This window comes from Solanum lycopersicum, chromosome 3 (genome assembly GCF_036512215.1).
Source record: "Solanum lycopersicum chromosome 3, SLM_r2.1".
Lineage (NCBI taxonomy): Eukaryota > Viridiplantae > Streptophyta > Magnoliopsida > Solanales > Solanaceae > Solanum > Solanum lycopersicum.
In genome coordinates this window covers 65,836,998-65,862,897 of record NC_090802.1, presented here as the reverse complement: position 1 = coordinate 65,862,897, position 25,900 = coordinate 65,836,998, and the positions used below count along the sequence as shown (strand labels likewise).

The following is a 25,900-nucleotide window of genomic DNA, read 5'->3' as shown; positions in this document are numbered from 1 at the left end:
AACTGCTAACCAAAGATATCGATTTCTTGACACACAGCTTCCCTATTTATTTCTCTGCGATGTGAATTTGGATTTGTTAGGTAAGTGGGTTACAAAGGAAACAAACAAGTGAAACTACCCCAAACATGTGCGATGCATTGATGGGATTGATATCTTTAATTCCAAAACACATGCAAACTTAACTTGTTATTCAACTCAAAGTTGATTGAGCACTAGATATAAGCATCAACATGTGATGTAATCCCAACTTTTTAAATTATACAATATGCTCCAAATACTTGTAGTAGTAGTATACTATGTATTCAAATTCAGGTTATGGCTGGGGTTACAGAAATGTTCGTGTCAATACAGTTAATTTTGTAGATGATACTACTAGTTTACTCAACTGTGGACCTCTATCTCAACTCTCTGAAATATCTACTCATATAACCGGCAGGTATCATATATATGATGTATAATTCTCCTCGTCTTCAAACAATTAGCTTCCCCCTGCATGAAACTGTTTCCTATAGTTCATCTCTAATTTCACGACTGTGTTCTTTCAAATTCTTGTTGATGAGAGCAGCCAATTCCTTTGTGCTTGATTTTGTAGGAAGTGGTATCTACATAAGAAAATTCAACATGGAAACCCATTAAAAAGGGAGCAAGGAAAATAGAAAGTATCAAATTGTATTAATCATTATAACTTACTGGATTAGTCTTGTCATCTGCTAAGTAGAAGAGAAGAGTTGGATAATCATCAACCTGGATGTTGGTAAGAGCAAATTCAATATTAATAACTATCAGAATCTTAAGATACTACTATACATCTCCCATCATAAGCATAAAAATGGGATACTCTCTTTGCGGTTTATGCTAGACAAGATATAGCACAAATAAATAATGATAGAACTGGTGCGAGACTATTTCAAGGTACAAATAATGTAACAGAGTTCAATTAGGCACATCTGTTGTTGGCTACGAGGAGAATCCATGCAGTGGACACAAAAAGAGTCTAGAAGCTTCTGAACTTATGTTAAGGAACTTCTAACAGAGGAGACTGGTTCCTGCCCCTTATCTGGATCTCTTAGGTGAATTTCTAAAGATGATGTTGTGTGTCAAAAACATAATCCAGAGTCAAATAATCTGAAGATATTGATCTCAGGTGTTTGATAAAAGCACATATCTGGCGAAAAACACCTCATTACCAGAATTGTGTATCACAGAACATCCGTCGAGTTTTTTGTTAGTGGTGGATGAAAAGGTTTGTAATTTGACATCCCTTTCTGGGAATTGTCTATTGATTCCTTCCTCTGAACTCAATCCACTTCTCCAAGGAGGAAAACTCGACCTTATGTCATATATCTATAAGGATGCTAAACAGAGTCGTTACTTAATGCATATTCTGCATAATGTTGGTTTGAGATGAATTTAAATGGAGAATCATGAATAGTGAAGATTCATTTAGATGACCCTAACTTGTTCGGGACCGAGGCCTAATTGTTGGTAACTTACTTTCTGGTCAAATATTCCGACAGGAAGTTATTCATCAAAGCATTAAGGATCTGAGCACTATATCAAGTTAAATCAAAAGAGTAAAGTTTTTTGTATCTTCACCTGTAATTTCGGATGTTCATTTAGGGAAGCATCTATCCTTGCAAAGATCAAGTTATCCAAACCTTTGAAATGCTTGGCCAACTTCTCCATTTGCTTGCTTGTGGTTTCACAAGTTATGCACCATGGTGTGTATATCTTCAGAACATGAGTAAAGATACATTATTATGAAACTGTAAGCCTTACGCAGAACATATATTGTGAGTTCCTCAACAAAGGAAAAAATATGTAATTTTTCTTCCTCCGCATTTAATTCATATACCAAATGCTCAAGTACACTAACAAAAACTTGAGAAAATGAGATTGAAGTTTCAAAAGTGTCTGATCTGTGTAAAACAAGACAAACCTCTAGAAGAATGTTTTCGGGACTGTTCAGGATCAATTCATCAAAGGTCTTACCAACAACTGTCAGAATGCTCATGTTCTTCTGCAATTACAGAGCAAAGGTACTTAAGATTTAATACAACTTCCTTGTATAAGCATAATTATATCAAATTTACAACTTTCTTGTATAACATAACTATATAAAATTTTCCTCGGCTAATGTCAAGCAAAAAGGATCAGATCAAAAAACATAAGCTGCATCTGTAGTAGAAATTATGAGACAAGCACAGAACTTGATCAATCAACATATCAAAATCTTCTGGGGCAGAGATGACACAGACCACAATGTATGTTATGGCACTAAAGGAAGTTCCAGAGCATGTAGATAAATTGATGCTACAGCAGAAATTCTGATCAGAACTAGTAAAGCTTGTGCTCAGACAACATATATACTGTAACACAAGAAGCTTGTTGAGATACTATTACGAGTATGATGTGATACGCTCTCTGTAAACCCAGAGAATCTTTCTGTCAGTTATTAGGGAAATTACCAGATCGTTATGCCAGATACAAGTAACTTAAATTAGGCAAGCTAAAGACCTGCAAATAATGTTTTCCTAATTGCCAAAACATAAACTGACATCATGAGAATTATTGTTAAAAGAATTACGTTATCAGGAATTGGCTGTGATTTGTAGTATGGTGACACAGTTCCACTCAGAAGACCTGAACAAAATTCCTGCAGAAATCAATCCGCACTGTGAATTTCAAATCATAATTTGAAGAAACTTAGAAAGATAATGCAATTAGAGAAATATTGATACTTCTATGCTTGTTGGCGTGGTATCTGACTCCAACAAGTACTTCAAGCTGCTACTGTAGTTGAAAGATACTACCTGTGCATCCACATAAAGGAAGGGTTATCTGAGCAAAACTTAATAAATATCTAATATCGAGAAGTTGAAAAATACTTCATGAAAAACTAACCACAGAGTCTTTTGATTCTTCTAGACCAACCATACTTAGGAAGGGCTTTGCAAGATTTTCCTCTCTAATATCTACAAATATGAACATTATCTGCAATTGAAAGGCAGATGTCAACTACACGAATCGGAAAGGAAGAAAAATCTGCTTCACTAGATCCAGACAAGAGAGAAACCTTTGATTTGAACTTTCTTGCAACGTCTTGCAAAGGTTCAACAAGTTTCTTGAAGTCATCAGTCTCAGCAATTATCAACACCTTTATGACATTGAAACATAGGGTAAAAATCCAACAATTATCACACATTAGTAGTGATTGCAGTCTGCTTAAAAAATGCAAGAACTAGATATACATTGCAGTGTGTTGGCTGGAGAGATGAGAATTTCTCGTAAAAGTGTTTGTTACAAACTCTATATCCAACAGCAAAAACTTATTAAACAACTATAGATGCTCAGAATTGTAACGAACTTCGTTAATAGTCTCCTCTTCTTATTGTAGGTGTTTTAACATATATTTGTGAAAGTAAAATGTCCACGCAAGAAAAAATAACGAAGAAATTATCGGTGTTATAGCTGACCTTCTGCTTCTCATGGATAAAATTGCTAACTCTATACCAGCCCAAAGATGACAGTGATAAAATCAACACTTGGATATAAAAGTGTTTCCACAAATATCAAAGACTAACATTGTTTCAATAATACATGAGAACAACCTTTGTTTTCTTCACCTTTCTTTCTTAGAGAAATGCAAGTCTTTGTATTATGAAATACTAAGAAGTGCATGAGCATATGAATTACAATTGAATGAAGATGTGAAATATTTTGGGAGAAGATATAAAGTACAATGAGTCAGGCACAAAAGTTACCTGAAGTTTGTTTATGTTGGAGTAAACTTTAGCAGCGTTAAGTTCAGTCAGTACTGTAGTTAAGGGGAACTTGTTATCATCCAAAAACTGCAAGATACCATCTGTACTGAAGATTCCTTCTGCAAACCACATCAATGATGAGAATAGTGACATGCTATTGAGCAATGCAATGCTACTGACAAAATCAAGTCTAGATTAAAGATAACAGCAATGTTCCTAGAGATCAGGGAATAAAATAGCCATTTAATCTTTCAAAACTTTTAGCCATCCAATGAATAAGCAGTTGTACATTTAACTGCTCAGCTGCACGCATAGTCAGGAACAACCATCTATCATGATAGAATAGTAATGCTTGAGCAAGGAAGTGGTGTAAAATGTAACTCTGGAATCAAAAAATAGGAAACCTACCATATTCAGTGTATTTCTCTGGCTCACTTTTAACTAGACCAAGGAAAAGACTGGTTGGCTTAAAATCAGGGTAAAGGTGCTTGGCGGTTTCTGCATTGTTAGTTTCCACAAACTGAATTTCGTTGTCCATTTCGGCTGCTTTTGTAAAAGCATCATAATCGGGTCCCTGTATGATTATAAATGCATGTTAGAAGCAAATTCCACAAACTATTTTGTTCGGTAGCCTAATTATATTTTGGTGAGCTGAGGAAAATCCGACTAAAACAGGAAGTAAACACCAAAAATCTCCTTATTATAGTGTATGCATTATATAAGCAGAAAATTAAATGTACGGGATGATTCCATCATTAACCAAACCATGTGTGGATAAACTTGAGTTGAACAAACAAATAACACTGAACTTCACTAGATGTTGTCCCCTGGTGCATCACAGGCAGTTACAAGAAAAGAAATAAAATGTGTAAAGGTGAAAACTAAAGCAATACCATTTACTAACTTCAATCAGAAGAAATGAAGTAGCAACTTGACTCTTATGAGATGAAAGATGCATAAACAGAATCAACTTTTAGGTGAAAAATAAAAAAATAAACAGCATATAGCAATAGCTACAAGGAAAAAGCAGCTAGAAATATCTTTCCTAGTATTAAACCTTTATTTTTGTTTCAGATCAAAGAGAACTTAGTTGGTACCAGTTCAGAAACTTTTTTTTTGAGACAGAGTAATTTAGAAACTTATATGTCAAAAGTAAAGAGTAACTGTAACATTTTGATGGTATGCAGTCTTTGAGAACCCCTAATTTGCTTTAATTAAAATTTATTTGATTTTGGAATAAATTTTGATCCCGTGTATAGAGGAACGAAAAAGATGTTTCATATGGCTGAACCCAACTAACCTGGCATTGAGAATTGATTGATCAAACCTAGTGCTCACTTTATTAAGATTAGAAGTCCCTAGTGTGTTAACATACTTCTTTTAAAAATTAGAAGATATTATATGTTCTTGATTTCAATTTTATATGAATAAACGAATTGCACAAGTTCTCTAATTCCTATACTGATAAAAAAAATGATATGTATCAACTGAATGCCAAATGAGACGAAAGGTAAAATACCTCAAATTTCTCAAACAGACCAACCACAAAGATGGAATGCTTCTTGAGAAAGTGTCTTGCCTCAGCATCTGAGCTAATTCTAACAATAGGTACACCTGTCTTCTTCCTTGCCCAGATAACAAGTTCTTCCCTGATTGATATGCGGACCACAGATGTAAATTAAAAAATTCGATGTACATATGAAAGCACAACATAAAGAGCTACACAAGGCTGTGCCCCTAATTTTATTTATGTTCTAGCTTAGTTTACTACTCCCCAATTCCCAATTTATGTGACATTTTTAGTTTAACAAGAGTCAATTTGACTAATCTTTGAAACGAAATTGGATTAGATCAAATCAAAATTTAGATATTTAAAAATTGCTTACGCGGAGAATCCACCAGTGTAAGGTTGAGAAGTGCCATTGACAAACAGAAGCAAAGTCGGGAACCCTCTGATCTCGAGAGTAGAAGCAACTTTAGGGTATCTTTCAGCATCAATCTTCGCCATCAAGAGCGGACTCCCCAATTCTTTGAGAGCAGTTGCAGCCTCAGCAAATTTCGGCATTAACTCCGCACTCCTGGCGCACCACGGGGTGTAACCCAGAACCAAAACATACTCATTTCCATCAATTGCCCTCTTAGTATTGTCATTGTTAAGCTCAAGTACTATTCTTTGAGCCTTACTTACAAACTCAGCTTCAGATGGTTTCTCATGATGCCCCCCTTGCGGTTTTTGCTGCAAATCATCTTCTTCATCCAATGCCATGAGTTCTTCCAAACCTTCCATGTCATCACCCTCTTCATCATCTAAGTCAAGCTCAGAAGAAATTGACGGAGCCAAAAAGCTGAACAAGAGAAGAAGGATTAAGGTAAAAAGGATGAATCTTGAAGTGGGTTTTGGAGTAAACATGATAAAGCTCGAGTGTAAAGATCAATTCTTGTTGGGATTTCTAGTTTTTATACTGAAAAATGGGTGAAAATTTGATTGGGATCTATGAAGATGTAAAGTGAAGTGAAAAGGGTGAGAGGCACATCGCTGAAGAAGATTGACAAGAGTCTATATATTAAGTTGAACGTCAATTGCGCCACATTTTAATGCTATCATTTTAATTTTTTTTAGCCTAATGTCGGTTCTTGCATTAGGAGGATTAATTTAGATTTTTATTGCCTAAGATTTATTTAAAGGATATTTATTTATATAATAACGTTAATTGACTTTGATTCCGGAATAGTTTACCTTTTCTTGTTTTTGCTACATAGTCAAATACACTATATTCACTTCATTTCTTTTTAATTATCATAATTTTTTAAAATTAATCGATAGAAATCAATTAATATTTTAAGATAAATTATATTGATAAAAAAAACTTGTAATTTTTGATAACTATGAAAAAAGTTTACAGTAAAGTACTTTCTATATAATTTTCAAATATTTAAAATTTTATTTTTAAACATATAACGAACGCAATCTAATTTAACTTAAAAAATTATTAAATTGATTTTTGAAAATCGAAAAAAAACAACTTCAAAGAATGGAGGGAGTACTTTCTTTTGTAGTTCCATATATTTTTTATTTTTTCTTCCTAAATTATTACTAAATATTTTATCGAAACAAAACTTTAACTATTATTATTTTTCTTATCTAGAATATCATTATTGTTTAGATGGAAACTCTAAACAATGAATAATTAAAGTGTGTTTTAACCAAAAAAAATTTAGTGATTTAGGTGGGGATCCTATTAGACACGTTTTCGATTGAAACCTTGTGTATATTTAAGCCTCAAAATCGATGCTTTTTAGTTAAAGCTCAATAAATTCAATCTATTCAACCATACTTTAATAGTAGTTTAATGTTATCATTTGACCAACGGTATCAATCGGCAACGTAACAGTTGAAGAAATGTAAATATTGGAAAATTTAAGCTTTACATTATGGTTAATATCGGCATTAGGAATTAGGAAATATTGTAACTAAGTAAATTATGACGATATATAATTGCTCATAAAAGAAGGTTCTTTTTGTAGTTGCACAAAAAGTTGAACCTATAAAACGCTAATTGCATTTTCAATTCCTTAATTAGTACAGTTTCCATTAGTTAGTACATCTTCTGATTTAAGCCAATAAAATGTCTTAAAATCCCGTTCCCGTTTAATAGAAACTTGGGAATTGTAGATTAATAATGATGAAAATCCTACCGATAAAGGAGAGGCATGATCATTGTCTCTCGATTCCCGATCCATCTTCCCTGGCCTCCCGAACACACTCTTAATACGAAGGAGGATGCTCCCTTCCTCCCAAACTCTTATATAGACGATAGGTAAATAGATTCTTCGTAATACAATTATCATTCATAAACCCAAACTTACATATGTACACCAATTCAACTTGCAGCCAACAATGTTCTTTTGAGGGAAATGCTATTTTATTCGAATGATATATAGTGTTCTCAAAATTGTACTTACTTTGCTAATAAAAAGAGAGAAATTTTACACAAGCTTGTCACACCCAAAGTGAAAAATGAACATTGCTAAGAAGAGAATTTTACAGAAAGTTGTCTGCACACAAACTGAAAATTGAAGCGAACGATCATATCTTCTTCAGGTATAAACACAAGAATTCTTCTTGAACTTGATGGGTTTTGTGCTAGTAGAGTCGATGACTAAATTACATGAGATTTCCTTTTTGTGCTTTGTTCTGACTAATTTCCCCACCACATCTCCGCGCGACTTGATTTCAAACTCCAACTTTAATGGAACTTTAAAACCACCGTTGGTTGCTGCATCAAGACTTGATCCAGCTCCATACAAGGGAACCTTTGTCGCTTCTATGCTCACTAACTCAGTACGCCTACTCTTCCTTGGTTGAAAATATTTTCTTAGCTGCAAAACCAAAGAAAATTTAGAATATGAAGGTATGAAGACCTGCAATAGGTCAAGTTTTACTTATCGATGTTGTTTCACCGTTTTCTCAACATTGGTGACACTTCCCACCATGAATTTGGCAACTCGTACATCATACAGAGAGGTCATTTGGCAACTCGCAGATCATACAGAGAGGGTGTCGCGTTGAGCCCTCTAAAAACATAAGATGTCAAACCCCCCAGACTTGGCAAGTTAGACTTGGCATATATACATTGACAGGTCATTTTGAGCATAATTGACTCAATTTGGACTGCAGAAGGTAGCCCTAATTGACTTGTAAAATAACTTATCAAAACATTAAGAATTAAGTTTGTGCTTGTTTATGATTAAAAAAACTTCTATATATTTGGTAATTACACAAAATTATAAAAAGAACAAATACCCAAATGAAAATGATTTTTGAGTTGGTTACAATCCTTTATTTAGCCCAATCTGACTCATCCATCTTTATCCAGCCAATATTGGGGAAGTCTATTAGCCAACCTATTATTCACTCAGTCTGTTTTAACTTGCCTAAATTAGTCCAAACCGTCCATCTAACACTCTGTTAGAACAATTCTTGCTAATTGAAAAGGCAGAGCAACAAGAGAGATATCCTAACCGATAAATGAAAGAAATATGTAATGAGATTACCTGACCGCTAGCAACAACGATGTCTGAATAGATGAGATTGATGGGGGTGGAGGTAACATGAATGCCATAGAACGTAGCAGGATTGTACACGCTTATTCTTAACGATGCATTCACTGTCATCATCTTCGTTACAACTCCAGTGAAGTCCGAACCTTCACCGACGTAGAAGTTATTCACGACCATACTCTGTAAAGAACCACAAAGAAAAAGTTGGTCAACTAGCTAGAACTATGAACCAAAGGCTTTCTGGCTTTTAACCCTTCTTTCGCAGTCCCCACTCGCAGCTCTTGACCAAAAATTAACATCACGAGGAGAAAGAGTGCTTATCGGTGACTTGCTATTGAAATATAACCATGTCAATTTTGGATTTCGCTGCTACTAATTTATGATGAGGTAGAACCCACTAGACCCATTCTCGATACTATCAATAGGATCAAAATTATAACAAGTCATGCACACATACCAAGTTCAATAAAGAAGTGTCATGATAGATGGAATTGGATGTTGTATCAGGATAACTTAGTTCCATTAGAAGCATGAAATCACACAGGAATTTCACACAATAGATTCAATCCTTATTTCAATATTGTAACTCCACCCTGTATGAACTACCTTTGCCGTAACTTATGTGACACATTTGAAATTTCAAGATTCAAACTTCTAAACTATGATCAAACAAAACTCTGACCATGATCAAACAGGATCTTCAGTTTTTTGTAATAAAATTTATATATTTGAAAACTACGTATCAGAGAAAAACACTGCCTCTGGAGTTCGAAATTCCAACAGAGCCACCTGATTGAAACGGAAGGGGCAGTTGTTTATTTCAATAAAGTTAGTAATATTTTGTTTAGTGCTGAAAAAAGTCATATCTATTACCAATGCGCAATAAAAGCCAAAACACCATCATAACTGCAGACAGAATTAGCCTCTTGCCCAGAAGCTAACATATTCTACCTATGTCTCATAATTTGGAGTACTAACACAAAATTCAGAATTTTCATTCTACTAGAGTATAAGTTTTTGCCAAAAATCCTATTACCAATTTTTTAGAATCAATAAACTCAAAATTCTGAATTCGCAAAAAGAAAAAAACATACCCTGACAGTAATCTCAGCTTTGAAAGGACGTCCAGCGCCCCAAATGATGAGGCAAAAGATGGAAAACAAAACAACAAACCCCAAAAGAGCAAGCAAAGCCTGACACCGCCGAGTTAATCCCTTTTCCTCATCAAATTCATCATACTTGCCTTCTTCCAAAATTACATTACATTCCGGCCACCCTTTATCGTTCCTTTTCCGGCCATTTTTCCTGCCGGAAGACGACCTAAATATCCCGGAAAATCGACTAGCCGACGAATTCCTCGAGTGCCGCCCAAATGAAGGATGCGAAGGAGATTCCATTGGACTATTGAAACTCGGCGTCGGCTGCATGGATGCTGATTTATCCCCATCCTGTGAGTCCCTTGAAGGACTCTGTACATAGTAAACTGGCCGTTTTGGTGACCTCGACGGCGACGACGGTGCTAAACTTGTTATATCTGACTCTGATTTTGTGTGCAACATTTTTTCAAAATTCTACAACTGAATTACAGTAGAATTCTGAACAGTCTGACACAAAACTACCCAGAAAAATTCTTCGAATATTTTATGGAATTGTTCGTAAATTCAAAAATCCCATGAACTGTGTGTTTTGTATGAATTGCATGGGATTTTTATTTTATTAATTTGCAGAAATCTTTTGTAGAGAAACAGAGCAGTAGTATGAGGAAGAAGAGTGAATGAAGCATATAAGAGACAAGTAGAAGGAGGAGGTTCGGAAGTTGCCCGAAGCTGAACCTGATTCCGAGCCTAATCAACAAGGTTGGTTCGGAAATGAGTGTCGGCAGCTACTTGTCACTGTCGAACAAAATGGAACTAATTTTGGTAATAATAAACTCATAAAAATTCTTTATAAAATAAAATAAAAATTATTGCGTTGATTAATTAGAGTATAATTTAAATAGTTAAAATAATGGCTTTTATGAAGTTTTTATATTGTGTATTTCTTGATTTTTGGATAAACAAGTCGTATAATTAGATAAAAGTAATAATTTAGAAAGGAAAAAGAGTATGATAACCCCCTCAACTTTGTCATTTGGAGCTAATATACTCCTAGTTATAAAAGTAGTTCATACATGCCCTTACCGTTATACAAACGACTCACATAAAATGGCTCACATATACCATTCATTTAACGAATTTTAAAAAATTAGTATTAAATTTATATTTATTTCTTCTAAATTTTTTTAAAAAAATTATTTAGGGGTATATATGATTCTTCTATCAAAGTTCAAGGTATATTCTAATTTTTTTCATACATAAAATATTTTTTGACTTCTTTTATTATGATTATTTGAATTTCTTATTCTTAATTTGTTTTTTCTTTCATTCCTTAGTTTAAAGAATAAAAAATTGAACTATTTTTTTGTGTGTATTGTAATTTAATTTGGTATTCGAAGAAAAAAATTGATCATCTACAATAAGTTTTACAAGAATATTAGTGAAACATAAATAAATTTAATTATCAAAATAATAATTATAAAATAGTCATTGAAACAAAAAAAGTTTAAAAAAAATATGTTTGACTAGGATTAGATTATATTTTTTAGAAAAAAATAATAAAAATTTAGATTAAAATTATTATTATTTTCATTTCCGTTTGAGAAAAAGGGTATATGTGAGCCATTTGTTTACAAGCAGGGTATATATGAGCCACTTTCATAACAAGGGGTATATCAGCTCTAAATGACAAAGTCGAGGGGTATATTAGACCGTTTTCCTATTTAGAAAATTCTATAAGTTAAGTATGAGGAAAGTAAACTATCGCACTTATCATTATAAAAAAATCTCCAGTTCAAATATAACAAATTTTGATATAAGAAAAAATAAAATTAAAAAAATCGTATAACTAAAAGAACATTTATAGAATAATTAAATTTTCCTAACTTTACCCACCTTAATTATTTCCTCAAATCCCAACTACCTCACACTAAATATTAGACAGATACTAAAACAAAACATTAATTGATTAATTGTGTAGCATGTTTCTCTCTTCTAAAGAATCAGTTTTTAGTATCTAATGTAATTGTTATCTCATTTCATTAATACCATCTTTTGGTGCAACTAATTCATTAAAAAGATGGGGTTTTGATTAATACTTTTGGATTTTAGACAAGCTACCTAATTTAGATTCTTTAATTTATCAGACTTTCTTCACTAACTACTGCCCTACTCTGATAGTTCTCTAACTAATTTTTTAAAGAAAATTCAAATCAGAAAAGCAAGAAAATGCCAGCTATTTAATGACTGTTATTTGATATATTTGCATTCCCGTAAAAGATAATGTCGTGTGTTTAATTTCTTCTTGTATAGAATAAGCACAATACTACTCAAACAGTATCTTTTTTGTTCAGTTAGTGGTAGGGTCTGACTGAATAAGAAATATTAATGTAATAGAACAACTTTATTTTGTACTTTATTGTAATAGAATGATATTTGCGTTGAGCTCTTAATTTAAATTAATATTGTGCAAGGCCTATTATTAGATAAAGAAAAAAATATGTTCTTTTTTATTCTTTAAAGTTTGAACCCTAGACTTCTATTACGGACATAGACGAATTATATTCATCCCAAATCAATCATGGCAGTGCCTCTTTTGATTGTAGTTACACCGTAACTTGTAGCATAACAAAAAAATGAAATTCTTTCGATTGCAATGTCAAGTGGCATGGAGAATATTTATAAAGGCACTAACTTTTCTTATTATTACTATTATTATAGTAGAATTAGAACCCAAAGAATAAAACTAGACACTAATGAAGAATCATCAGTTCAGTTCACTGTCAACGTATGAGTAATGTATACATATCGTTTTCAAATTATTATTACATGTGAATTCATATATTTGAGCCTATTCAGCTACATACGAAATAAATTGACTCCTCAACCATTGCTTTAACTTAAACAGTGAAATGATTAGGGATTAACTCCACAATGAAAATCACACCAAAAATTTCAAGGATAAAGACTGTCATATTTATTTATTTTGATGATGAGTGACAGAGAATTGGACAATAACAGGGAGAAAGCAGTTGGTTTATGGAAAATGTGGGTCATTAATTTATTATATTGAACTGCTCTGTGTGGGGGATACAATCGAAATATGACATTTCCATGGGCCAAGTCACTGAATCACATTTGACCGACACAATTATACATTACAACACTTGGGAAAAAAACAATATTACTGACCTGCGTCACATACATTCATATACTTGTTGTGCCTTGTACTTTCACCTACTTCAACACAGCTAATTTGCATAAGTGGATGGGAAATGTAACTAAAAGAGTAACATCATTTTACACATTACTGAAACATCTTTTCGTTTATCCTCTTTTGTACAAGTAGATTAAGCTCATCGACAGCTGGTTCCAATCAATATCATAAATTACAGAGTAAAATTCCCTTATACGTGACTGCAAAAAATAAGATAAGTAACGATACTTTCCTCTCAAAAATGAATATCCATCTCCTAATGTTCAACATCCCTACATTCTTGATCTTTACTAAATTATCTTTCTGTATCCGGCAAAAGCAACTATTGTCAACTTCAACGTTGTTGTTTTGAATAAAGCTCGTTAAAAGTTTCTCAACAGTTACTCTGATCTGGCAGTTGTGAAGAAGGAATGGAAGCCAGAAGCTTGAACGGGTAATATGTCACCAAACCTGCCAACTTGCCCATCAGTTAGTATTGATCCCAGTTTCAGCGTGCTCTCGCCAAATTTGCTGCCAACCTGGATATTGTAGGTAATAAAAATCAGGCTTACATGAGGAAAACAACTTATTTAGTCAAATCAATAATTCAGTCCATGATTCACAATTTAAAATAACAGCTCCAGTAACTGAAAGTGCACGCTCTGAATGACAAAGACCTGAACTTTGTTTGTGATAAGGAGCTACAATATTAGACTCACCTTATTTGAAGTAGCCTTTACATTCTCATCATAAACTAGAAGATGCTTTGGTAGCAAAGAGTGTTGAAAATGAGGAAAAGCAAACAAGACATGTAGGCTCTAGCCTTTAAGAATCATGGAGAAATTGTTTTAAAAAAACCAAAAAAAAGCAAAACAACTCTCAAATCAATTTCTCCCTATTTTATGTATTTACTTTTAGTAAGAAAGTGGACAGTTCAAAACAAGAGACTGGTTGATCATTCTATAATGCATCTTTTTAAGAAGCTTTGTCCTCTCCTTCGAATCGATTAATAAGAAAAATACCTTTATGAGAACAGGATTTAAGTTGGAAGATGTAAGAGAGAGAGAGAGGGAAAAAAAGGTTGGGGGGGGGAGGGGGGCCACTGGTAATTTAATCTTGTTGATTGTATTTACAAAATGAATATTCTGTTGATATAGAATTCAAAGTAAAAAGGTAACATCCTTTTATATTTATGGGTGGTAGTTCCTCTTTTTAGTTTTGTTGGGAGTTATTCAGGACCCCAACTTGAAGGACAAACAGAACGCAATCTATTTTACATGTTATTTTTTACCACATGAAAGTAGACATTCTTCCAGTACAAAAAATTACATCATCAATTTAATGAAAGTTTCTATTCACCTAATTTGCCAACGTTACAAAGTAAATTAATAAGAAAACATAAAACACATATTACAAAATTCCAAAAACTGAGGTGTGAGACAAGCTTCAGGTCTATTCACAAGATTATCACAAGGAACAGGTCAATATGCAATTTTGAGCGGTAACATATCGTACATAAAACTAAAGGACAGTTAACAAATCAAGATCCACAAAATAAGACGAAAAAAATATTTTTCTTTTTCTGCACGGTTTTGTTTATCCCTATGTATCTTTAGCTCTCAAAAATATTATGGAAAAGTCACCTCTTTTGGTTAATAGAGAGAAAAAAAAAAGAGTGCATGGAACTGCATGCATAAAATAGGATTAAAAAGAAGGAAGGCTCTACAGAAACTAAGCAAAGAGGAAATGATTTACCTGCATAAATGATTTCAAAAACGGCGATGTTATCCCGGAACTAGAATTTTCATCAATATCAACCTTTCGAGACAGTTCATCATTTGTGTAACTTTTCCAGGGACCTCTAGATGAAACATCATTGATAGATGCTGAGATTGATGCCTTGGTTGTCCCCCTTGAAGACAATGCTGGGGCACTAAATTACAAATATAAAAATTACACATTGCATCAAAGGATACATGACAAATGGTAGTAACTTATTACACATAGGGAACATTAAAGAAGATGACTTTCAGAGAACAAAATGTAATATCCAACATAAAATATCATCCCTTTATCTCGATAATCAAGGAGGGAAAATCCTGGTAGAGGGGAATGAGTACCACAAACTGAACAGAAAATGAATTGAACAGTGTAGTTTAGAGAATTTAAATAAAATATCAACCTGATTGGGAGATATTTGAAGCGAGGTACTGCAGAGCAGCGCATGATGTTGGACTCTGAATTGGTTGGCAGTTTCTGTGCAGTATCTGTATACATCCGATTAAGCTGTACAAAGAACCCAAGGAGGACAGCATGCCTCAGGTATGACTGCCTCTCATTCTCCCAAAGATATGGCTCATAACTGGAAAGAAATCAGCCAAAGTGTCAACCAACTAGATTAAGAAGACACAATACGTCAATTTACTATTCACCTAATGGCACTCTGCCTCCACCAAAAGAGGCAACAGAATCTGAGTAAAACCAATAGAATGTAATTTCAGATATCCTTAGCAACAAAGTGTGCAGTTAAAGATGCAAAGGCAGATGAAGCAGTTGATAAATGACATTCTAATAATATGCTCCTTCAGCCATTTTGCTGCCCAACTTGATGAATAAAAATTAGAAAAGTATTCACATCAGTCCATGAGTTTTGCAACAATTACTACTCAAGGGTATGGACCTACAGTATGAAGTAGACAGTTCTCAGACAACAAACCATCTTTACATAGCATTAACCAAAGAAGTTCCATTATAACAGTACAAGCTCTTTTAAAATCCTGTTGCATCAGAAACGTACCAGCTATAACTGAATGCAAGCAATGCATGTGAAATTTTTGTTGAGTGATCATATTTGGTAGAACTTTTAATTTGGGATTAGCAGTCCGGAATTATTAACACCACAATTCTAGTATTATTTTTGTACCATTCGCTATGTGGATAACAATCCCGAGATTACAAACCCAGAATACAACAACAAAATGACATTTGCCTTTCTCCAAAGTCTTTTAGAAAAATCAAGGTTAATATTAGAAATAAAAGTTTGTCCAAGTTTATCTTCCTTTTTTTTTAGAAGGAAGTGATTTTATCAAGTTTATCTACTTTAAGCCACACACATGTTTCCTATTATACCCGGTATAACATCCCATTTTTTATCCAATAATCTTATACCCACTAAATAACCCCGTCATTATTTGATGTACTTGTATTCTACTTTGATCTTTTTAAAAATACTTCATCATTTCCTTTTGTGTAGGGTGAATTAACTAACTAATAATCATGCCTAATCAAAAAACTCTCATTAAATGGAAAACAGGAAGGTAAAGTACAAAATTAAATTTCTATAGCGGCATGAATATTTTCATCAAGTTTATCTGGTTTGGAAAAGCTTACGTGAGCCAATCAATAGGATCCAGTCCTTGTGCAAAGCTACTTATCAACCCATTGACACGCTCTTCGGAGACTGACTTGTTTAGTTGTACATCCTGCTTTCTTCTAAAAGGATGCTTTACCTTAGGCATTTTCAATGACTCTTCATTTGCACTACAATCACCACCAGAGAGGATATCTGAAGCGAATCTTAGATCCAATAGAACTTGCAACACCCCTTTCTCTGAAACTCGAGATCCCTGGGATTCTTGACTGGTAAGGAAGTCTCCATATATATGAATCATCTATCAATATTTGACAGTCATCAGCATACAGAAGCATCAATTGTTATAAAGAGTAAGAACAATAAATTAGCTCTCTCAAAGCAAAACAAATACAAGGACCTTCTAAAATAGAAAGACAAATAAAATAAAATTGTAGCTGAGAATGAGAACATTTTTGACGAATTGTACAAAGAACTTCACAGACTTGTCTAGCAAACAGTAGGCAACACAGTTATCAGCTAACAAGGATTTATGTCATTTGAATGATTTTGACAATTGCGAAATAACCAAGTGGTAAGATCCCCCAACTGTAATCATAATATTGGGTATCTGACTCACCAGGGGATTAAAGTTGGAAAACCACTGTTATGCTCCAGGATAGCAGTTTTTTGGTGGATTCTACCATATTAGAGAAATGTCTTTGGTCTCTATGACAGAATCACTGGAGTGGTCAGTGAAGCAGTTTGAGGTTCTTATCGCAAAAGGTAGACACTACACATAATGAGGTAAAACAACAGCAAAGTTGACACAATCTATGTGCAAACATAGAAGAAACTTCTCATTCTCTTTAGTTTACAATGTACAAGATGATTCTTGGGCTAATTATAATATGAAAAGCAATCAATCCTATTCTTATAAGGTAAGTAAATATTCTATAATTAAATACAAACTACCCTAGAGTATCTAAAGAATAATCTATAAGATTTTCTTTGTTCAATTAAAATGAATTAAATGTAAGATGTATATGAATCTGGACACATATACACTTTACATTCTAACATAGCCTCTCAAACTCAAAGTAGGGAAACCAACTTGTATTCACTAATTTTAAAAACATAGACCACAAAATATTGTTGGTATAATGCAGAATCACCAAAAAAGATGATGTTTCTTCCTCCAGGAAGTCACTAATAACTACTTCCTTTTTCATTTATATGCATATCTCCCCCCCCCCCCCCCAACCCCCACTTTTTTTTAACACATTTGTGGTGTCCGGGCCAGCTTGCGCGCACCTTGATTGATTCTATGTGATACCTCCCACCTTCAACAGCAACATATGTGAGGTAACTCTTCTACCAAGGCAAGAACATATGGAAAGAAATCATCAAGTGTTTTTGTCTCTGTATATTTCTTTTTATCATATATTTATTTATTAATTTTTCAGCAGACCTCATATTCTTCAAAACTAGTGATTGATTCCTAACTACGGAATTGTGTAAAGCCTTTTAGCTGATCTACAAAAAAGTCTTACAGACCAATAACTGTTCAACCAGATTTCAAAGAGACAACCAAAAGACTGAGTTGTTAGGTGTGCCCAACCATTTTTTTGATAAGGTGATGTGCCCAACTTTAAATGATGTATCTTTAAATAAGAAATCATGTTCCTGACTGTTTGATAGGGTAATATGGCTATAACAATAAAACTTTATAACTAGTTCAAGCTTTGAAGACCAAATATTCAGTAAATTCGTCAGGAAAAGAAAATCAGATATGCAAGAAAAACTTGAGTAAACATATTGGTTTCTTCCTTTTTCTCTAAAAAGGCTCTAGAGAGCAACGTCAAAACAGGCAACACATTATGAGGTCAGCAATTAAAATCTTAGTTGCACGGACTCTTCACTTTTGATGCCGCACCCGTCTGAGATTCTTCAAAAATACACTACCATTGGCATTTTTGAAGAGTCCGAGCAATATAGACTAAAATAATTTAGTAGAAATTCAAAAAAGCTGATGATTAAATAAATAGCACACATCATTTCCAAAAATATAGAGAAGTAAACAAAATCTTTACGAATTGAATAAGATCACCAATGCTGGTGATTCATACTTCCAGGTTATTAATAAAAAGAGAGAAATGTATCATGAGCCAAATTCAAATATTAACAATAACAATCTCTAAAAAGATTTAGCAAAGCACTGAGAAATCAGCAACAGGAAATGAAAGAATGGTTAGTAAGAAATTAGCCTTGCATAAGACAAGCAAGAAATCAAATTCACAGGAAGTTTCAGACAAACAGTGGGGACATTTCGACGAGGGACCTTTTGGGGTCCATTAGATTACAGCAGAAACTAAATCTGGAAAATGGCATAGCATACTTTCTTGCTTTTCATACCTTCGCACAACTATGGAAGATGATCCATGATAAGATAACAAGTAATATTTCTCATAAACATTGAAAATTGAAGAAAAGAAAGGTATACTCTTTCAATACCTTATCTAACAGTCTTGAGGCAAAGTTTTTCAGAATAGGCTTATCAAGCACATGTCCACCTACTCGCTGAATTTCTTCGCAGGCTTGAAACAGAAAAGAGGTTATGTACAAAGAAGGCATAGAAGGAAGCAATATCTTCATCTCTGACTCGCCTTCATTTGACTGATCTTGCTTAACAACAGTCTCCTCCCAGCCCTGACGACAAGTTAAGATGAAGAAGCTTGATTAACCAACTTATAGCAATCAATTATCAATTAAGATGAGATACAAACTTGATAAACTAATTTAGAGTAACTAAAGAAGAAGGGGATGAAGCTTGTATTGCATATTATCTGAACATGAATGACTTGTAACGGTTCACTTTCCAATAAGCAGTATAATTTTTAATCATGGCGTAAAAGACTGCAGAAAGAGGACTGTGTAAACCAGAAAAAAAGACATGTATACAGACAACTTTACATTCACATCAAGGATAAGCAAGAAAAAGACCTGGTGTCTTACATCCCCCCTGCATGACAAAGCACCCGCTCTACCCAAAACCTGTAGAAAAATCAAAGCCTTGTTTTTGTTTTTTTGGATTAAGCGTGCTTTCTTTTCTTTTTTCCTTTTCCTACAAGAATAGTGCCTGTGACAACTTGCCTGCACCCTTGACCAATCCATCGGCTTCCTCTCAGCCAACACAAATATCACATTCTTCTACCCACCAAGACTTGCAGATGGAAAGAAACCAACTAATCTATTTTTGTTTTTGTGTAGGCAAGTTCAGAGTAACGAATCTTCTAATGTTACTTTATAGACAAAGTACTAGACAACAACAAGCAAAAAAACTGTCATTCTCTCTTGGAGATAAATTTAATGTCAAATCAATCCAAAAATTAAACTGAATTTACAAACAGCATTACACCTGACAGAAGGATTGGGTGTCTTTATAGAGAATCATGTTTTGATGTCGATTCTCTACTTTTTGGTACTCCTATTGTATACGGGAGTTTTCATTCCCATTATTAATAACCATTTACCTTATCACAAAAATAAGGTAGTGAACACTCCCTGACTTTGTGATAGTTGATGGGTTTTTTTCTTTCCCTGATGAATTTGTGAGACATAATTTATATGCAGCATAAGAAGTCATACAAAATTAATTGAGAATCGCCTATTGTTTTTAAAGGAAATCAAGAATTGCATCAGTAGATGTATAAGGCATGCTAGTTTATATAACTTTAGTGATATCCTGACTAGATTGAAAAAAATAACTATTTTACCAAACTATAAACTAAGTAACCTCTTAGGAAGAAAACACCAAACAAGTGTTCCTATACCATAACTAGAAGAAACCTAAGGCTTGTCTTTTTCCAGTTTCGTAGAGAGGAGGATGGTGAGCTCTCAGCAGAAGAAGTGCACAAACCAAAACCTGATAAGAGAGTATCCATTCTTAGAAATAACAAGTTATTCCATATTATCGGCAACGAGATTGGAGGATGATTTTGTTCTGTTTCATTTTGTGCAACTTACTACTTCTTTTTGGATGATCCTCTTTTGAGAAAAACTGATCAAGTTACTGTTTCTGGAAAAAAAAAAGGCTGGTCTTTTTCTAGCATTGCCCTCAAAAATAGAGAGGGTCCTTGCAAAAATTTAAGAGGATTCTAAACTATGGGGCTGCTCTATTTTTTATTAAAAAAAATTATGACAAGGGAAACCCACAGCCGCAAGGTAAAATCTCCACTCCTATGCAATAGCTCGCAAACCACATAGAGAGGTAACCCACAAAGTCCACTGCAACGAACTCGACCCAGAAGGCAAATCCCTTACTTTCCCTGGCAAGGGGTTTCAAACTTGAGATCTCCAGCATGGAAGTCTCAAGCCCAAACGACTGCGCCACCCCGAAGGATAGGGCTGCTCTCTATTTAACATTTCCTAATCTAAAATTTAATTAATTAACTACCCCTGGTATTAAACTATGGGATCTCAGCTAAACTAATCCTCTATATCCATTCCAGTCTATTTGGGCCCATTGATTCATAATAAAACTTATCAGCAGAAAATTATATAAAATCCACGATTAGAAGAAGTGATTTTCAAGTTACTTGGATAACAAGTGCTGCAAAGTAATTACCAGGGCCACTGAAAGAAGTGACTTATATAATACAGGTATTATTAACAAACAACTAAAGGAAGCATAAGAATAAACATGACATGTGAAGTCCTTCAGGAAAACCCAACCAGAACAGTTTTAAGAATAGCACTTACTCTCAAGGTTATTGTTGCCAACAATGCATCATCCTGTTTGAGATTTTGGGATAAGATTACTGAAAGTTCATCAGAAACCCAAGATATCCACATATTATAAGCTCTGATGCAAAGATCTTGCGTCATTTTACTTAGCTCTTCAAGCTGTGGGCTTGAACTGTCATCCACTCCGAACAAAGCAGCAGAAGCCAATGAACTTTGTCTTCTGGGTGAATCAAACATTGTATTTCCAGGACCATCAGAGGTTGGGGAGTCAACAGATGGCATAGAGTACCTTACAAGAGTTGGGGCCTTAAGTGAGCCAGCCCCTCTAGTTTCACTCAACCATGACCTTGGTGACCCAAGTATGACAGGAATGTGTCTGGAATGCTTCTGGAATGCAAACAAAAGCCGCCCTATAAATATTGACCGCTCAACAAGTATAGCTGGCGATGGCACTGACTCGTCCATTGAGTTTTTGTTTTGAAGGTTATCAGATAAAGCATCCAACTCACTCTTCAGTTCCATTAGTATAGCTGACATACTTTGGTAACATTTATTTTGTAAATATGGGGCCAGATCTTTCAGTCTCAAGGATGCCTTGGGAGACTCCAGGAAGCTTAGCAGGTCTTTTAGAACACTCTCACAGCAGCTGTCCACAGCATCTCTAATCCTGCTGACTTCATCCCCGAAGTATGCATTGAGACAACTCCGAAAATCGTTCTCCTCGGGCTGCTGTGACTTGGCACCAGGAATGGTGGTAACTTTTTTACCATTTGGTTCCATGAACCAAACACCTCCACCATTCAAAGATCTATTCAAGTATGCCTGAAAACTGACCTGCTCACCAGGAGTTCCTGAGATGGCCCGTGCTGACGCTACAACATCAACCAATCCACTCAACTCATCAAATCCTTTATCAATAATTGCTTTCATCCTTCTAATAAAAGCATCTTCGAACATCTCATCCCACAGGTCCGAATCACCACCCAAGACAAGCTCACGTGTTCTCTTCCATGGCAACTCAATTTCAGACCCAAAAACACTCTTAAGCCACTCCAAACTCCCTTCTAATACCTTCTTATTTTCCATAGTTTCCCGCACCAATGTCTCAGCAGATGCAAGCTCTTTTCCACAGTTGATAACATCGATCAAGTATTTGCCATTGATCTTGTTCATTATTTCCTTGCCACAATTCCTCAACCAATCAGAACATGCCTTCGAAACAAAATCCCTATCCAACATTACCATAAGTGATTCCAGATCATCTCTAAATGAGTTCCACAACCTCACTTCCTCATCCGGATTAGGTATTCCACCAAACAATTGAGAGGCAGGAGGTGAACCCAATACAGTCTTATAAAACAAAGGCATATCATTTAGCACTTGTAAGAATAATTCTCCTACTTGACCCACAGTAACTTGAATAATCTTTAATGCCTCACAATAAACTAAAATCACATCGGAGCTAGTAGCATTAACACTGGAACATGCATTTAGTTTCTGAGAAATACATAATTTACGCGAATCAAGGAACAATGTCAGAACCTGTTTGGGATCAAGCTCATCAATGACAGCAACTGCAGCTAAAGCATCCGCATAAGCTTTTATCCCGAGGCCAAGTGCTTGATCCAACAATCTCTCTCTGCTTCTCTGCGAGATCTGAAATTTAAAACTCTCCACAATTTGCCATTGATGCTGAAGCAACGGAAATTTGGACAGTACACTTTTGTAATCCTTATTTCTATGCAAACTATGGTGAACGTGTTTAGCACGGGCGTAGCGGGCAGAAGATTCTAAAAACATTGATTCATCGAGACAACCCCAGATATTCTCCGGCGTATCAACAAGATACTTAACCCTACATGCAATTCCGTAAATCCGAGCTTTTGCAGGGTCAGAAGAAACAACGGACTTAGGGGATTCAGCAACGGTGGAAGAGAGAGAATGAATAATGCCGTAGTGTATCGCGGCTATATTGGCAGAAATTGACTCACATGATGATTTCATTAGAACAATGGAATCAGCGGAATCGATGAGATCTCGATAACGATTTCCGACGAGTTGCCGAAGCTCTTCGCTCTTGTCCTGGATCTGTTTCCTGGTGGCCGCTTCCACATTTCGAATTTCAGCAATTGGCTTTGTACGGAAGAGTAATTCAGCATCTTGGTTTCTTACGCCGCCGGCGGATACTGCGACGGGGGTAGAGGTAAGGCGGTTTTGATCGGCGGGTAGTGTCGGTGATGGGGATTTGGGTGTCACTACCCTCATTTTGTCGCCGGCAACAGAGAGGAGATTTCACAGTTGAGGTGACAGTAGAGATACTAGAGATGAAAGGATGTTTTCATGGAAGAAATTGTAAAGCACTGAATAACTTCCATTTTTCGTCAAGGATGGTGTAGTATGACTTGAGTAGCGGGTACATACCAGCTATACGGAGTTCAGCGAAAACACGGGGCGGGTCAATCCAATTTCACAAAGCGGGGCGGGTTAGTTTTTTAGTGGGTTGCATTGTATAGGTTGATTAAGTAGGCATTTTGGATGCAATAACATATTATGATATGGAATTGTGAGATTGAATCAATTAATTCATAAGTTTCTATTTTGTCTTGCATTATATTTGATTTGGATATTGAACTTGAAATCTCCCCAAAATTCTGAGTTCGATCCAAGGAAAATGATGGATGTTCAACATTCAATGTATATCTCTTGTGAATCTCTTCGATAGACATTGGACATCCATTGTTTAAACCAAATATGTATATGAATTATGAACTGCTGTGAAAAAGTAGTTTGAAAAAAATTATCAAAAATGGATAGAATGAGAAGAGTGTTTGACTATAGCTTCAAACACGACGAGGACGTGCTGGAAATATTTGAAATTTGAAATCAAATTTGGAGAGAAGATTTGAGAGAAATTGAAGAAAATATGACAAGAAATTATATAAAAGGAAGAGAAAAGAACAAAACGTCTATTTTATTTAATTTTTAAAAAAAATTATACAAATTAGTGGGGCCTGAAATAGCAAAGTGACCGAGATATTGCTTATTAAAGGAAATAACTGAAACGATAGTTACTTCATTTAATTTAAATTATTAGTTTGTCATTCTCTACAATTATCCCTATTGTATCTACTAACCATTTGTTTCATATGCAAATAAAATTTATAGTAACATTAATATTTTTTAAAATTTATTATTCTTACTAACATAAAATTTATTAATCCCTTCATTTCAAATTAATTGAATTGTCGAAGCATTTTTTATTTTTTAAATTAACTTAATTGTTCAATTTTCGCGACTATCTTTAGAATGTTCTTTCAATTTTACCCCTTCATTAGTTATTATTGGAATTTTATTAATTAATTTTTTAGTTATTTTGATCATAAATTTGATAATAATTAATAAGGGTGGAAATGAAAAGTTATGCTTAATTTGTGTCTTAATCTTCTTTTCTTAAAGGGTATATATGATACACATCAACAATTCAATTAATTTGAAATGGAGGGAGTATTACTTTAAAGTTAGTGAATATAAATGATAGAGTAGAAATTGATTTGGTGAATATAAATAAGAACAAGGGGAGTATTACTATTTTAATTTCGGAAAGGATCTAAAATATCATGTAAGTATTGAAAATGGTACAAAATTACCCTTCATCCACTGATTGACTCCAAAATACCATTTTCACCCACCTATTGACTCCAAAATACCTCTATCATCCACCTTTGTGTTCAAAATTGACCATTTATTTAATGGTTCCAGATTTAAACTATTTAAATATTTTTAAAAATACTTGCCCTTCAATTATTGAATATAATGTAATTTATTAATATCATTTATAAACCAACTCAGTACCCACCCATTATGAAGCCCCACCAATTAATAAACCATTTTTAATATCAAAATCGCCTAAACATACTAAACACGATGAAATTACCGATTCCTGAAAATGACATTCAAAATTATTTGAGTCCAAATTGAAACCCCAATTAAATTTAGGTTGAGCCACTTATTTAGTAGGACACTCTCAATATGATTATGTTTCAAGCTTGAATTAGAAATTTATGATTAAAGATAAAGAAGTAACACCTCTCGAATTAATTCATTCACTTTTTTAATATAGTTTTGTAAATATTTATTATTTGTTTTAAATATTAAAACTTTAATGTATATTTTTTTTTAAAAAAAAGTTGATTGAGGACTTGAACGTATGATAATGTACTTCTACAGACATTTTCACCTCAAATTTTTAAAAATACTCATTGCTAGTAACTTTTCTGTTGTGCATTAGTAATGGTGCGGGTTTATTAATAGGGTGTGATTTAATTAGTAAAGGGTGGATAGTAGATTGGTTAATAAATTATATTAATAAGTGAAATTATAACAAGTAGTTGAGCTTCGTGTATTAAAAATATATTTAAATAATTTAAATTTAAATTTGTTAAATAAGTGGTTAATTTTGGACTCAAATATGAATGACAAGGGTATTTTGAAGGCAATAGGTGGATAGAAGGTAATTTTGTACCATTTTTAATACTTCAATGGTATTTTAGGCACTTCTCCGTTTTAATTTTTCACAATAGAAAAAACGTCTCTTTCGGCTATATATGAAAATGCTTAAAGCAATTTAATATGAAAACATACAAAATTGGTGATTTTTATTTGATAATCACTACTTTCAGCATGTTTAATT

The 25,900-nt window shown here is 34.1% G+C and overlaps 3 protein-coding genes across 3 annotated transcripts; all 3 read right to left on the bottom strand.

Moving 5' to 3' along the window:
- Window positions 1–183: 183 nt before the first annotated feature.
- Window positions 184–6,434, bottom strand: LOC101262499 (protein disulfide isomerase-like 1-6). The gene is made up of 12 exons (XM_004235619.5): window positions 5,651–6,434; window positions 5,284–5,413; window positions 4,173–4,338; window positions 3,765–3,883; window positions 3,077–3,157; window positions 2,905–2,994; window positions 2,742–2,813; window positions 2,588–2,656; window positions 1,940–2,020; window positions 1,597–1,731; window positions 691–744; window positions 184–602 (listed from the first exon to the last, which is right to left on the bottom strand). The coding sequence occupies exons 1-12, from the start codon at window positions 6,172–6,174 to the stop codon at window positions 507–509; spliced, it is 1,617 nt and encodes a 538-aa protein (XP_004235667.1). The 5' UTR covers window positions 6,175–6,434; the 3' UTR covers window positions 184–506.
- A 1,231-nt stretch (window positions 6,435–7,665) lies between these two features.
- Window positions 7,666–10,716, bottom strand: LOC101263095 (uncharacterized). The gene is made up of 3 exons (XM_004235621.5): window positions 9,920–10,716; window positions 8,820–9,005; window positions 7,666–8,144 (listed from the first exon to the last, which is right to left on the bottom strand). Exons 1-3 carry the CDS (start codon window positions 10,382–10,384, stop codon window positions 7,863–7,865), a joined length of 933 nt encoding a protein of 310 aa, XP_004235669.1. The 5' UTR covers window positions 10,385–10,716; the 3' UTR covers window positions 7,666–7,862.
- Window positions 10,717–13,197: 2,481 nt separating this feature from the next.
- LOC101262195 (conserved oligomeric Golgi complex subunit 1) lies at window positions 13,198–24,114 on the bottom strand. The gene is made up of 6 exons (XM_004235618.5): window positions 21,226–24,114; window positions 18,979–19,173; window positions 16,506–16,786; window positions 15,298–15,477; window positions 14,871–15,048; window positions 13,198–13,654 (listed from the first exon to the last, which is right to left on the bottom strand). Exons 1-6 carry the CDS (start codon window positions 23,473–23,475, stop codon window positions 13,517–13,519), a joined length of 3,222 nt encoding a protein of 1,073 aa, XP_004235666.1. The 5' UTR covers window positions 23,476–24,114; the 3' UTR covers window positions 13,198–13,516.
- Between the last annotated feature and the right edge of the window lie 1,786 nt (window positions 24,115–25,900).